Source organism: Carettochelys insculpta, chromosome 22 (assembly GCF_033958435.1).
Source record: "Carettochelys insculpta isolate YL-2023 chromosome 22, ASM3395843v1, whole genome shotgun sequence".
Taxonomy (NCBI): Eukaryota; Metazoa; Chordata; order Testudines; family Carettochelyidae; genus Carettochelys; species Carettochelys insculpta.
This window is the reverse complement of record NC_134158.1, coordinates 9,487,135-9,498,887: the sequence shown is the minus strand read 5'-3', so window position 1 is coordinate 9,498,887 and position 11,753 is coordinate 9,487,135. Positions and strand designations below refer to the sequence as shown.

At 51.3% G+C, this 11,753-nt stretch overlaps 1 protein-coding gene across 3 annotated transcripts; it reads right to left on the bottom strand.

Moving 5' to 3' along the window:
* Positions 1-997: 997 nt before the first annotated feature.
* On the bottom strand, positions 998-11,516 carry LOC142024895 (uncharacterized). 3 transcript variants are annotated; one of them, XM_075017219.1, is made up of 4 exons: positions 11,486-11,516; positions 10,998-11,114; positions 4,711-4,872; positions 998-3,675 (listed from the first exon to the last, which is right to left on the bottom strand). In XM_075017219.1, exons 3-4 carry the CDS (start codon positions 4,847-4,849, stop codon positions 2,525-2,527), a joined length of 1,290 nt encoding a protein of 429 aa, XP_074873320.1. In that variant the 5' UTR covers positions 4,850-4,872; positions 10,998-11,114; positions 11,486-11,516; the 3' UTR covers positions 998-2,524. The 3 variants fall into 3 exon arrangements, 2 of the variants coding, with proteins under 2 accessions (XP_074873320.1, XP_074873321.1); XM_075017220.1 differs by lacking the exon at positions 11,486-11,516 and having other exon boundaries at positions 10,998-11,415; XR_012648527.1 differs by lacking the exons at positions 4,711-4,872; positions 11,486-11,516 and having other exon boundaries at positions 3,540-3,675; positions 10,998-11,415.
* Between the last annotated feature and the right edge of the window lie 237 nt (positions 11,517-11,753).

The window sequence follows — 11,753 nt, the reverse complement described above, 5'->3', positions numbered from 1 at the left end:
AATACGAGGGGCAGAGGGGCGGCTCCTCCTGGCTGCACCCAGGCCCGGGGAGCTGGTGTCCCCCGGCCCCCAGCCCCAGGAAAGCGGCAGTCGCAGGCGCACCCGAGGGCCTAAACAGGGGACAATGCGTCGCTTTTAAAAAATAAGTCGGGACGCCTTTTTGACACCCCAAATACGGGACGGGTGGTCCCCCGACAGTGTCATTTAAACAGTGGTCTTTCGGCTGGACATAACGTGCCAGATCTCCCTGCGTTGGGTTCCTCAGACTCCGAGGCCCGCCGAGAACACAGTGATGGTCTCGGCTGATCGCCTAACGCAGGCCAGAGACCTGCCCCCCACCTCATTCCCAGAGCAACGAGCCGATCTCGATTTAAAAGTGGCCCGGGCTGGAGAATTCCCGCACGAGCAGGGCCCGACCGGATTCACGGCCGCGAACGACGCATCATGGACGGTGAAATGTTCTCCCTCCCCCCGGTAAGAGCTGGTCTTTGGTTTGTTTTTCCCCAGTACGACACAGATTTCTCGGGGGAGACCTGCGTTTCTCCAGCGTGGGGCCCTGACCCAAAGGGGGGTCACGGGTGGGGGGCTGTGGTGTTGCCACCCTGTTGTGCCACAGCTGCCTTTGAAGCTCTGTGGCTGGAAACGCCCCGTCAAGTGCCCAGCTCCGAAGGCACCTCTGCGCTGCTGCCTTCACAGCTGGGCCAGGGAGGCAATCAGAGCTCCCTGTAAGAGACGTGCTTGGGGCGCCACCCAGCTGATGAGCAGAACTCCCGCACCTGGCAGCGTGCGTTTCTCTAGGGGGTGTGCATCTGCACATCCCTCGGGTCACAAAATAAAATTTATTCCGCCCACGGGTGGAATAAAATTAGAGAGCTCATGGGTGGCAAAACCATGACGACCCTCCCCTCCAGATTAACTGTGTGTTACCCCCGCCCCCCGACACACACACACTCAGCCCCCTGTGGGTCAGGACTCCCTCCAGTTACAACACTGACATTTCATTTTATAATAGTTGAAATCACGACATTTATGGTGTTTTAAACCCTAGGGCTGGGAAATTGACTTAAAATGGACAGTCAGTTTGGTAGGTCCTTAATCACGACTCCTGGCAAATTGTTCCAATGGCTAATTGCTCTCGCTGTTAACACATTTGCACCTTGTCTCCAGGCTGACTTTGTCTAGATTCAGCTGCCACCCTTCCCTCAGCTTGTGCCAGACCAGAGGTTCCCAAACTTTTCCTCGATCACCCCCACCAAACCGCTCACAGACCCTCCTCAAAGCCAGGTCCAGCTGCTGCGTCTGCTTCATTCACGAAAAAGGACACCGCCACGTGGATTTTTGGACCACGAGTCATAACGTGATTGGAAGAGATTTCATTTTAAAATACTCATTGATCATAGCTTTGCAATTTTCTTTAAGCATATTTTCTCTGCTCATTTCTGTTGATCTTTTATTTTTTTCCCTGACCCCCTGCATTACTCTTGTGATCCCAAGTTAGATCTTTCTCTGCTAGATCAAGGAGCCTGTGACTGAATAGTTCTTCCTCACAGAGCTACTTGTAGACTACGAACCCTTTGCCTTCTCTTTGTTAGGCTAAATAGCCTCAGCTCCTTAAGTCTCTCAGTCTAGGGCAGGGTTTTTTTCTAATCACTTTCCTGGCTCTTCTTTAAGCCCTCTCCAATTCATCGACCTCAGTCTTGAATTCTAGGCACTGGGAGTGGACACAGGGTCCCAGCAGCAGTCACACCAGCACCAAAGAGAAAGTAACCTCTACTTTTGATTTTTATGTGTCCGAGGATCGCCTTTGCTCTTGGGCTGCAGCATCACACTGGGATTTCATGTTCAGCTGAGTCTCCCCTCCACCTCCCAAACCTTTTTCGGTCTCCGCTTCCTGGGATATAGTGTCCCACCCTGTATGTGTGGCTGATGTTCTTTCCAGAGGTGGGGAAAAAAAAACTCCCAAAAGTTACTTGAGTAAAAGTACAGGCGTCGGGGGTGTTCTTAAGTATAAGACTTTGGAAAACTACTTGAGTAAAAGTACACACGCACATTCCGTCTTTATTGCACTCAAGGACCCAGAAGTGAAAGCAGCGGCTTGTTTACTCAAGTAACTTTTGCTGTACTTTTCCCACCGCTGGTTCTTCCTCCTAGAGTTCTGAGTTGGCATTGGGCCGTCTGAGAACACAGGCTGTTTGCTTGCACGTGGTTTATATGGCTCTTGATCAGTTACATGTCCTCTTTGCCACTGACCGCTGTCTCCATTTTCACATCACCTGCCGCCTTTATCCAGGATGATCTAATGGTTTTCTCCAGCTCACTGGTGGAACCATCTCCAACTTCCCCCTTAGACGCCTGTGCAAATCAGTTGTCAGGCGGCTTCCAGGACAGTTTCCTCCCACAGCCAGACAACAGCCAAAGAGCCGTGGCAACCGGCTCAATGCATTGCCTTCCCACCAGTCAGACAGCCCCTGGTGGCGTGTCTGTGAGGGTGGGCCCCTGCCTCAGGCAGGGCATTCGAGTCGGGTCACTTGCTGGCATGGACTCTCTGGTGCATCGCGAGGTGGAAGCGCAGGCTGAAGCACTTCCCACAATCCAAGCACTTGTAGGGCTGCTCGTGGGCGAGCCGGGTGGAGCTTCTGCTGCAGTCCAGTTGGTGGTTCGGCCGGGCCGTAGCCTTCCCACAGGCTGGCAGGGAAGGAGAGCACGGGGCCGGGTTGGAGCACCGGGGGCCATGTTTGTAAGGTCTCTCTCCTGGGGTGGTGGAGCTTTTCCCACAGCTGGTGTGGCTGGAATGGGCTCTCCCCGGCTGCCTCTGTGGTGCATGCTGGGCCAGGTTTTCCGCATGGTCACGTCGCTCCTCCTGGTGGGCTCTTTGGTGCTTGGTGAGCTTGGCTGGGCAATTGAAGCCCATCCTGCAGGCAGGACACAAGAAGGGCCGCTCGGCCGTGTGGACCCGCCTGTGCATGGCGAGGTTAAAGCGCTGGCTGAATCCTTTCCTGCAGTCCCGGCACACGTAGGGACTCTCTCCAGAGTGAGACTGCTGGTGCTGCGTCATTGCCGAGCTCTGGTCAAAACTTTCTCTGCGCTCAGGAGACGGGGACGGTTTCCTTGGCAGGTGTGTGGCCTGGTGCTCCAGGAACCTGGCGCGGAGTCCGAAGGATTTCCCACAATCGGGGCATTGGTAGGGTCTCTTGCCCATGTGGAGCCGCCGACGGGCCGTGAGGGTTGACCTCCCCCCAGAGCTGCTCCTGCAATCGGGGCTCTGGTTGGGTTTTTCCTCGGAGAGCAGGGAGGCAAGGGCCGTGCTCTCGTGGGGTGGATGTTCTAAGCTCTGCCGGAGATCTTTCTTGCAACGGTGGGTTGTTTGTCCTGCGGGGATTCCCATAAAGAGCACCTCTAGCAGGCCTTGCCCATGTTCAGCACCTGCCTCTCCCAGCTCTCTGCTGAGCAGCCCTGTAAAGTCTAAAATCCTGGCACTCTTGAAACATCTCTCTTCAGGAGAAGATGGGCCCTCTTTCTCCCCAGGCCGGTCTTCCCGCTGCTCCTCCAACCAGCTAGCTTCTCGTGGGCAAACGTTCCCCTGGGACTGTTCTGCAAATGTCCCACATTGGTCTGCTGAATCAGGGCCTCCCTCGTGGAGATTCTTCAGCTCATTCTCACACGCTGTCTGGTCACCTGCTGGGAAGAAAGAGACCTTAGATGAGAGAGTGCAGGAGATGGAAGGATCCTGGAGTGGGGGAAAAGGATCTACAGGGTTTATCACACTGGAAGAACCTATTGGATCCACTGAAGGAGGCTTTTTCCCCAGCCTCCTACCCTGAATAGCTGGAAACTCACAAGACCCAGCGTTAATACCACAGCACAGAGGACAGGAGATGGGATGGCTCCTGGCGGACTTTGCTTCCAGGTAGTCTGTGTGCTTGTTTAACTGGTTCCTCACTTGAGTTTGTGCCTCTGGGGAACATCCTTCGCCCAGATCTCTGGAGAGGGTCCAGCGGAGGGTGACCAAAATGATGAAGGGCCTGAAGCACATCACCTACCAGGAGAGGCTGAGGGACTGGGGCTTATTTAGAAGAGAAGAGGGAGGGAAATTTGATAGCAGCCTTCCACTTCCAGCAGGGGGGCTCTAAAGAGGATGGAGAGAGGTTGTTTTTGGTGGTGATGGGTGGCAGAACAAGGAGCAATGGTCTCAAGTTACAGAGGGGGAAGTGTAGTTTGGATATTAGGAAAAACTCTTTAATCATAGAATCATAGAATCACAGAGCTGGAAGGGACCTCCGGAGGTCATCGAGTCCAGCCCCCTGCCCCAAGCAGGATCAACCCCAACTAAGTCATCCCAGCCATGACTATGTCAAGCCGGGACTTAAAAACTTCTAGGGATGGAGATCCCACCACCTCTCTAGGCAACGCATTCCAGTGCTTCTCCACCCTCCTGGGGAAAGTTTTTCCTCGTACCCAACCTACTCCTCCCCCTCTGCAACTTCAGACCATTACCCCCTGTTCTGCCATCTGACACCACCGAGAACAGTTTCTCTCCATCCTCTTTCCCCTCCTGACCTCCTGAGGTCCTGAGCCCCAGTGGGAAATCGGGTCAGGTTCAGGGATGGGCAGGGGAGAGTGAACAGGAGAGATGAGGGCTGAATCCCAGCCCCATGTTAGCTGGAGAAGGCCGGGAACCCAAACTGATGGGACAAGCCCCTGGTGACTTACCCAACGAGGTCACCATCTCGTAGTTCTCCTGCATGATGTCCCAGTAGAGAGCTCGCTGAGCGGGGCCCAGCAGCTCCCATTCTTCCTCACTGAAATTCACAGCCACGTCCTCGAAGGTCACTGCCTCTGTGGCCGCCATGCCCTTTGGGAGGATGAGGTGACCTGCTGCAGAACAAGGATGTTATCCTACAGCCTATCCGGTGAACAGCGCCAATGGAGACCTTTCCACGACGGGGCTGTTAGTTCATTTCACAGCCATTTCTCCTTCGCGAGCTTCCCGCAGACGGAAAGTGCAGACGCAACTCTTGAGATTGGGCGGTTTTTTTTTAACTCGATCATAGAATCATAGCACCTCGACCATGTACAGAGGCTACACTTACACTGCAGAGCTATTTTGGGACACCGAGGTATCGCGCAACAGCTACTCTGCGTCTATGGAAAGCTCCCAGTGTTTCAAAATATTTTTCGAAATATCAGGCGGGTTATTTCGGCACCTTTCTACGCCTCGTTGCAGGAGGCGTCAAGGACCCCTCGAAATAGCGCAGAATTTCGACATGTGGTGCCCGGTCGACAGCGCTGAAGGCAGAAAGAGCCGATTTGGAAGTGAACTCAAAAGAGGAGAGGCAATTGGGCCTGTCTTGTTTTAAATTAAGAGTGTGGCGTACACGTTGCCCCAAAGGAAGAGTGACGCTCCTGTGTTAACTGCGAGGTAGCTGGCTTTTAGCTCAAACTGTACAGGCTCTAGAAGTGCCCGGTTCCAATCTCATCCTGGGCAGTTACACAGGCACCCCTGCTTTTAAGATGTGTGAAAGTTCCCCCCCACCTCAGTGGATCAGAATAGCCCCTCTGGTTACCCAGCTACAGAGGAGCAGGGTCTTCCACTGCCTGGCTCCATCCCTTTCCTCTCTGTCTCTACCTTATATAGCACACACCCCAGCTCCAGGGGCTCACAGCTGCCAGCTATCAGGCCTGGGTCTGCTCGGCCGGCTCCTGTAACACTCTTTGGGCCGGGATGTATTTTCAAAATATCGGGCTTGCTATTTCAGCATCCCTCTACAGACAAACTGGGCTTCATATTCAAATTCAACACCGTAACACTTGGTATGAACAAAGGCAACAGATATCACACGCATTACACGGATGGCTGCCTTTCCTTTGATGTTCGTAATGATCTCAGGCAAGACACTCCTCCAATCCCTCACCCCATTTCGTCAGTTTCATGTATTTGATTTATCAGTTTTTATTGACATTTTTTGGACCTCGGTGTTATATATTTGGCTGTGGACTGGAAATGCTGCAGACCTGAAGAAGTGGGTCTGCCCCACACAAGCTCATCACCTAATAAATCATTTTTAGTCTGCAAAGTGCTGCAGGACTGCTGGGTTGTTTTGTTAGAACACAGACTAACATGGCAAGCTCTCTGTTACTCTTTGGGCTGACTCAGGCTGTGACTCAGGCTCTCTGTCACAACACTCCCAAGTCGTGCGTGTTCCAGGAACTGGCGCCTAAGAAAAGAAACAATTCTGGTCAAAAGCGGGGGAGAAAATCAGTGCATCTGTGCACAATCTTTTATAGCAATGGTGAGCAAACTTTTTCCATTGGGCTCTGAAATGAGTGTAACAGAACCCAGTGGAAATTTTGGTTCTGTTCATATGAAGAAAAAAAAAATCCCCTTCGGCGCAGGTAAGAAAATGAGTCTGTAGAATGTCAAAACTTATCAATGTGAGTCAGACATAAAAACAATAATGGATTTCAACAGTTTTAAAGGGATGGGTGAGCTGGAGACCCAGCAGCTGAGGGGCTGTGCCCCCTTATGAAATTTTACATCCTGCCCCTCAAAAAGGCCCACCCCCTACTCTGCACATCCCTGTTTTATTCAGCTCTGACGATGGGCTACTCCAGCAAAGCTGTTTCTGAGCCAACAGTGAGATGCACATCTGACTTGGGAATTCTCTTCCTGCCCGATGGAATATAATACCTGTTGCCCAAAGCAGATGGGAATGTTGAAAAACAGATGTGTTTTTTTCAGATGGAACGCACCCCATTTTTTTTTCAGATGGAACGCACCCCATTTCTCAGGAAATGGCTGGGCGGTTTTAGCCTCAAACTCTGCCAGGCTAAATTCACACCCCAGGCAGAGACTTTCTGCTCAAAAGATGAACCTTGGCCAGTTGTTCCCCAGCTTTTCTCTAGTGCAGACATCCAAACTGTTCACAGGCCCCCAGACACCTCTCCAAACTGTTCACGGACCCCCCCATCAAAGCCAATTCTAGCCATTAGGTACACTTCATTCCATGGAAAAGCAAACCCCCCCACAAAGGTCAGTTTTCGGTCAGCCCTTTGTAATGCCATTGGAAGAGATTTCATTTAGGACCAAGAACTGATTGCAACTTTGCAATTCATTTAAAATTTATTTTCCATGATCATTTTTATTGATCTTTTATTTTTTCCCCTGTAACCGGAGAAAAGGTAGTAGTAGGTAAAACAAAAATGCGGAACGTACAGCCCCTATCCGGCTTCACTTCAGTGCTATGAAACAAACAGCCTCTGGCTTCACTTCATTGCTATGAAACAAACAAGATACACCCGAGGGTAACCTTTGAATTTCGGGGCCTGGGTCTCCTGTCTAAAACAGCCACCAGAGAAACCCCCCCCAAGACCCCCACGCCTGCATAGTATGAGGAGGGTGTATAATGGGAAGGTGGAGTGTATTACCTGTGTGGGGAGTGACTTTCACTGAACAGCTGTATATATGTGTGCTATCACCCAGACGCTGGGTGTGCAGGCTTTGAGGAGAGATCCCCCTGCACCTTACTTGGCATGCCAAATAAAGATTCTTCTTCTACTCTCGGTATGGTGAATTAGCTTTGCGCACCGGGCACGAACTACCTCACTGCCATCTCAGGTGGCAACACCCCCCACATATCCCCGGGAACCACTGCATTAGGCTTTTCTCTGCTAGATCAATAGATTTATAGACAACAATCAACTCTCCCCTTCGCCTTCTCTATGTTAGGCTAACTACATTCAGCTCCTTAAGTTTCTCATTTCTAAGGCAGGTTTTTTGATCTTTTCATCAGTTCCATGGCTCTTCTTTGAACTCTCTTCAATTCATCAACCTTGAATTCTAGGCACTGGGATTGGACGCAGGATCCCAGCAGCAGTCAGGGATAACTGATCTTGGCAAGTACCAGAGGGCTTGCCATGTTAGTCTGCACCTTCAAAAAGCAACAAGAAGTCCTGTGGCACCTTACAGACTAACAGATATTTTGGACAAAACAAAACAGCAGAAATGTACCACTTTACAGACTAACAAAATGATTTATTCGGTGATGAGCTTTCATGGGAGAGACCCACTTCTTCACATCAATTTCATTTCCAATCCAGACCGACATTTATAAGTACAGAGGAACTAAAAGAAAAAAAAATGCAATAAAAACTGACCAATCAAATAGGATAGAAGGAAGTGGGTGAGAGGTAGGGGGATGGTAGTTGTCCTGTCTGAGATAATTACAAGCATCAAAGGAAGGGAAGCAGCCCTTGTAATGCCTGAGATAGTTGATATCTCTGTTCATACCATGTGTTAATATGTCAAATTTGAATATGAACTCTAACTCAGGAATCTGTCACTCTAATCTGTTGTTAAATTCTCTATGTTGCAGGACACAAATTCTCAGGTCTTTAGCATATTTTGATATTTAACAAGCTATTTAACAGGAGGGTGGTGAAGCACTGGAATGCGTTGCCTAGAGAGGTGGTGGAATTTCCATCCCTCAAGGTTTTTAAGTCCCGGCTTGACAAGGTCCTGGCTGGGATGATTTAGTTGGGGTTGATCTTGCTTGAAGCAGGGGGCTGGACTAGATGACTGCCTGAGGTCCCATCCAGCCTGAGGAGTCTGTGATATTTAGGAGCATAAGCTTTCATGAGCAAAGATCCGTTTCATCAGATGCATGAGTTGGGGCCGGGCTGTCCAGAGGAGGGTTTAAAGAGGGAGTCTCAGCCAAGGGGATGACCAAAGTTGACAATGTCTGTTCAGTCACAGAGGACGTGGCTGATTATCAGCAGTTGATGTGGAGCTGTGAACATCGAGAGGGAGGAAATCAGGCCAGTTCAGTCAGGAAGGATGTGGCCTGTTATCAGTAGCTCATGTGGAGGTGTGAACATCAAGAGCAGAGAAACTGCTTTTGTAATTGGCCAGCTCCCCCAGTCTCTGTTCAAGCCTCGGTTGATGGTGTCAAATTTGCAAATGAATTGCAGCTGTGCAGTTTCTCTTCAGTTTCTTTATGAAGCTATTTTGTTGGAGGACGGCTGCTTTTAAATCTGTTACTGAACGTCCAGGGAGACTGAAGCACCCCCCTACAGGTTTTTGTATGTTACCATTCCTAGGCAGTGCCAGAATGAACCAGAGTCAAGGCCCAGCTCGTAACACTGGAAGCAATGTGAGCCAGGGGCTTTTCCCTTTTCCATACAGCTGTTCCTCTTTCAGGAGGTTGATTTGTACTCCCAAGTCACATTTCACTTAAACATTCACTTACAAAAATCAGACTTAATTAAGACGTGTCACAGCCATTATTGCTGAAAACCTTTTATCACAGAGGTAGCCGTGTTAGTCTGTATCTTCGAGGACAACAAGAAGCCCTTTAGCACCTTATAGACTAACAGATATTTTGAAGCATCGGCTTTCATGGGCAAAGACCCGCTTTGTCAGTCAAAAGTCAAAGTCAAAAACTTTTTACTCTCAATTATATCAGGTCTGGTGCCCTCAGCGTAGAAAGGATGTGGCTGCATCAGAGGGCAACCAAAATGATTCAGGGGCTGGAGCACATGACCAACCAGGAGAGGGTGAGGGATTGGGGCTGATTTAGTTTGCAGAAGAGAAGACTGAGGGCTGATTTGATAGCAGCCTCCAACTTCCTGAAAGGCGGCTCTAAAGAGCCTGTTCTTGGTGGTGATGGACGGCAGAACAAGGAGCAATGGTCTCAAGTTACAGAGGGGGAAGGTCTAGGTTGGATAGTAAGAAAAACTGTTTCCCCAAGAGGGTGGTGAAGCACTGGAATGTGTTACCTAGAGAGGTGGCAGGATCCCCATCCCTAGAGGCGTTTAACTGCTGTCTTGACCAAGCCTTTGCTAGGATAAGCCCTGCTGTGGTCAGGGAGGTGGACTGCCTGACTTCCTGAGGTCCCTTCCAGCTCTGGGATTAGTCTTAAAGGGATGAATTGGTGCAGAAATATTGTACTTCCCTTTCACTTTTGGCTACAGAGCACCTCCCAACTATTCTCGGGATGAACTCACCAGTGGCACGGACTTGGTGGGAGCTTTTGATGTTGTAAAACTCGCTCTCTATGCAGGCAAGTTGATGCCCCCGCTGCAGAAGTACCCTGCATACTCCCTAGAGGCTGTGCCCCCCCACCCCTGCTGAAGAACCAGTGTTGTAAACAAATGTACAGACAGCTTCCTGTTTTCAGTATGGGCCTGGCTGTCCCGACTTCCCAGGAGTGGCTTTGAAAGGTTCTCTCTCCCTGCCAGCTGGGATCAATAGAGGCAGAACTGATTTCTCCTCTCTCTGCACCTTGCCCAGGGTGTGAGACAGGGGAGGGGTGCTCATCTAAGAAAAGGTGCCAAGAAAAATCTCTTCCCCCGTCCCCACATTCTCACTCACTTTCACAGGGCTGGGGCAGAGGGAAGTGATGAGCTCTGGGGTGGGGCAGGGGGGCGGAAGGAGAGGAGAGATCTCTGGCAGGGGGTGGGGTGGGGATGAGCGATTTAGGGTGGGAGAGGCAGCTCTGGGCTGGAGCAGGGGTTTGCGGTGCAGGGGGCACCAGAGCTCTGGCCTCTGGGGTGAGGCCAGAGAGGAAGGGTTTCCCATGCAGGAAGGGGCTCCAGGCTGGGGCAGGAGGTTGAGGGTGCAGGTACCAGAGCCACTTACCACAGCTCCCAGGGAAGTGGCTTCCAGGTCCCCTGCAGCCCCGCCAGGGAGGCTCCGCCAGATGCCTTCAGGTTCCCAGCACACAGGTTCTCCCTGGGTGCACCCCCCGAGCCTCAATGCCATGTGGACCTGGAGGCCAGTCCTGGAGCGAGCCCTGAGCACCCCCTGGGCCACCAGCCAGACTTTTAAGGGTCCACTCGGCCCTGCCAGGGTCCAGGTCTGTCTCAGGCCAGTGCTCTGGGGCACCAAATTGCCCAGACCCAGTGGGTCAGGAGGTTGGGCAGCGGCTCCGGGCCTGGCAGAGAGTCTATATCCCACCCAGCCCCAGTCCTCCCCGCCCCCTCGATCCCTCTCCAATCACCTGCAGGCTCCGGCTCAGGAGTGGATCCCGGACTGCCCCTGGGCCCAGAGGTAGCAGCTGCTGCTGTCTCGCCGCTTCAGGAAGATCTGGCATTTAGAGATCCACAGCAGGAAACTCCTGACCAAGACAGAAAGGGAACAAGAGCCCTCTAGCGGGGACAGCAGCTGAGGCACGCCTGGTCCCCAGCTCCTCCCAAGGGCGACCAGATGCCCTGGTTTTATCGGGATCTGATGAAGTGGGGCTCACCTTACCCACAAATAAAATGTTAGTCTTCAAGGTGCTACAGCACCGCTTGGTTTTTTTGTGGTTTTAGAGCAAAAGTTCAGCCCTAGAATTCTGATATTCAGGGGCCTCTCTCATACAGGAATCTAGAATCCCTGGGCTGGAAGGGAGCTCGGAGGTCATCAAGTCCAGCCCCCTGCCCAAAGCAGGACCAACCCCAACTAAATCATCCCAGCCAGGGCCTGGTCAAGCTGGGACTTCAGCACCTCTAGGGATGGAGATTCCACCACCTGTCACGGTCCCACATTCCAGTGCTTCACCAGCCTCCTGGGCCTCTTCATTTAGGAGGCAATTCAATGAGAGAAAAAAAAAAAAAAATCATTGTGTGGGTCAGGGGAAAAGGAAATGTAAAAATTAATAGAAATAATTTCAAACAGAACAAATTTACACTACAAGAAACATTGCATTAGGACTGAGTCTTTCTGGACACCTTTCTGCTGTTTAGGAAGGAAGTTTCAAAGGTTTTGATTTGGC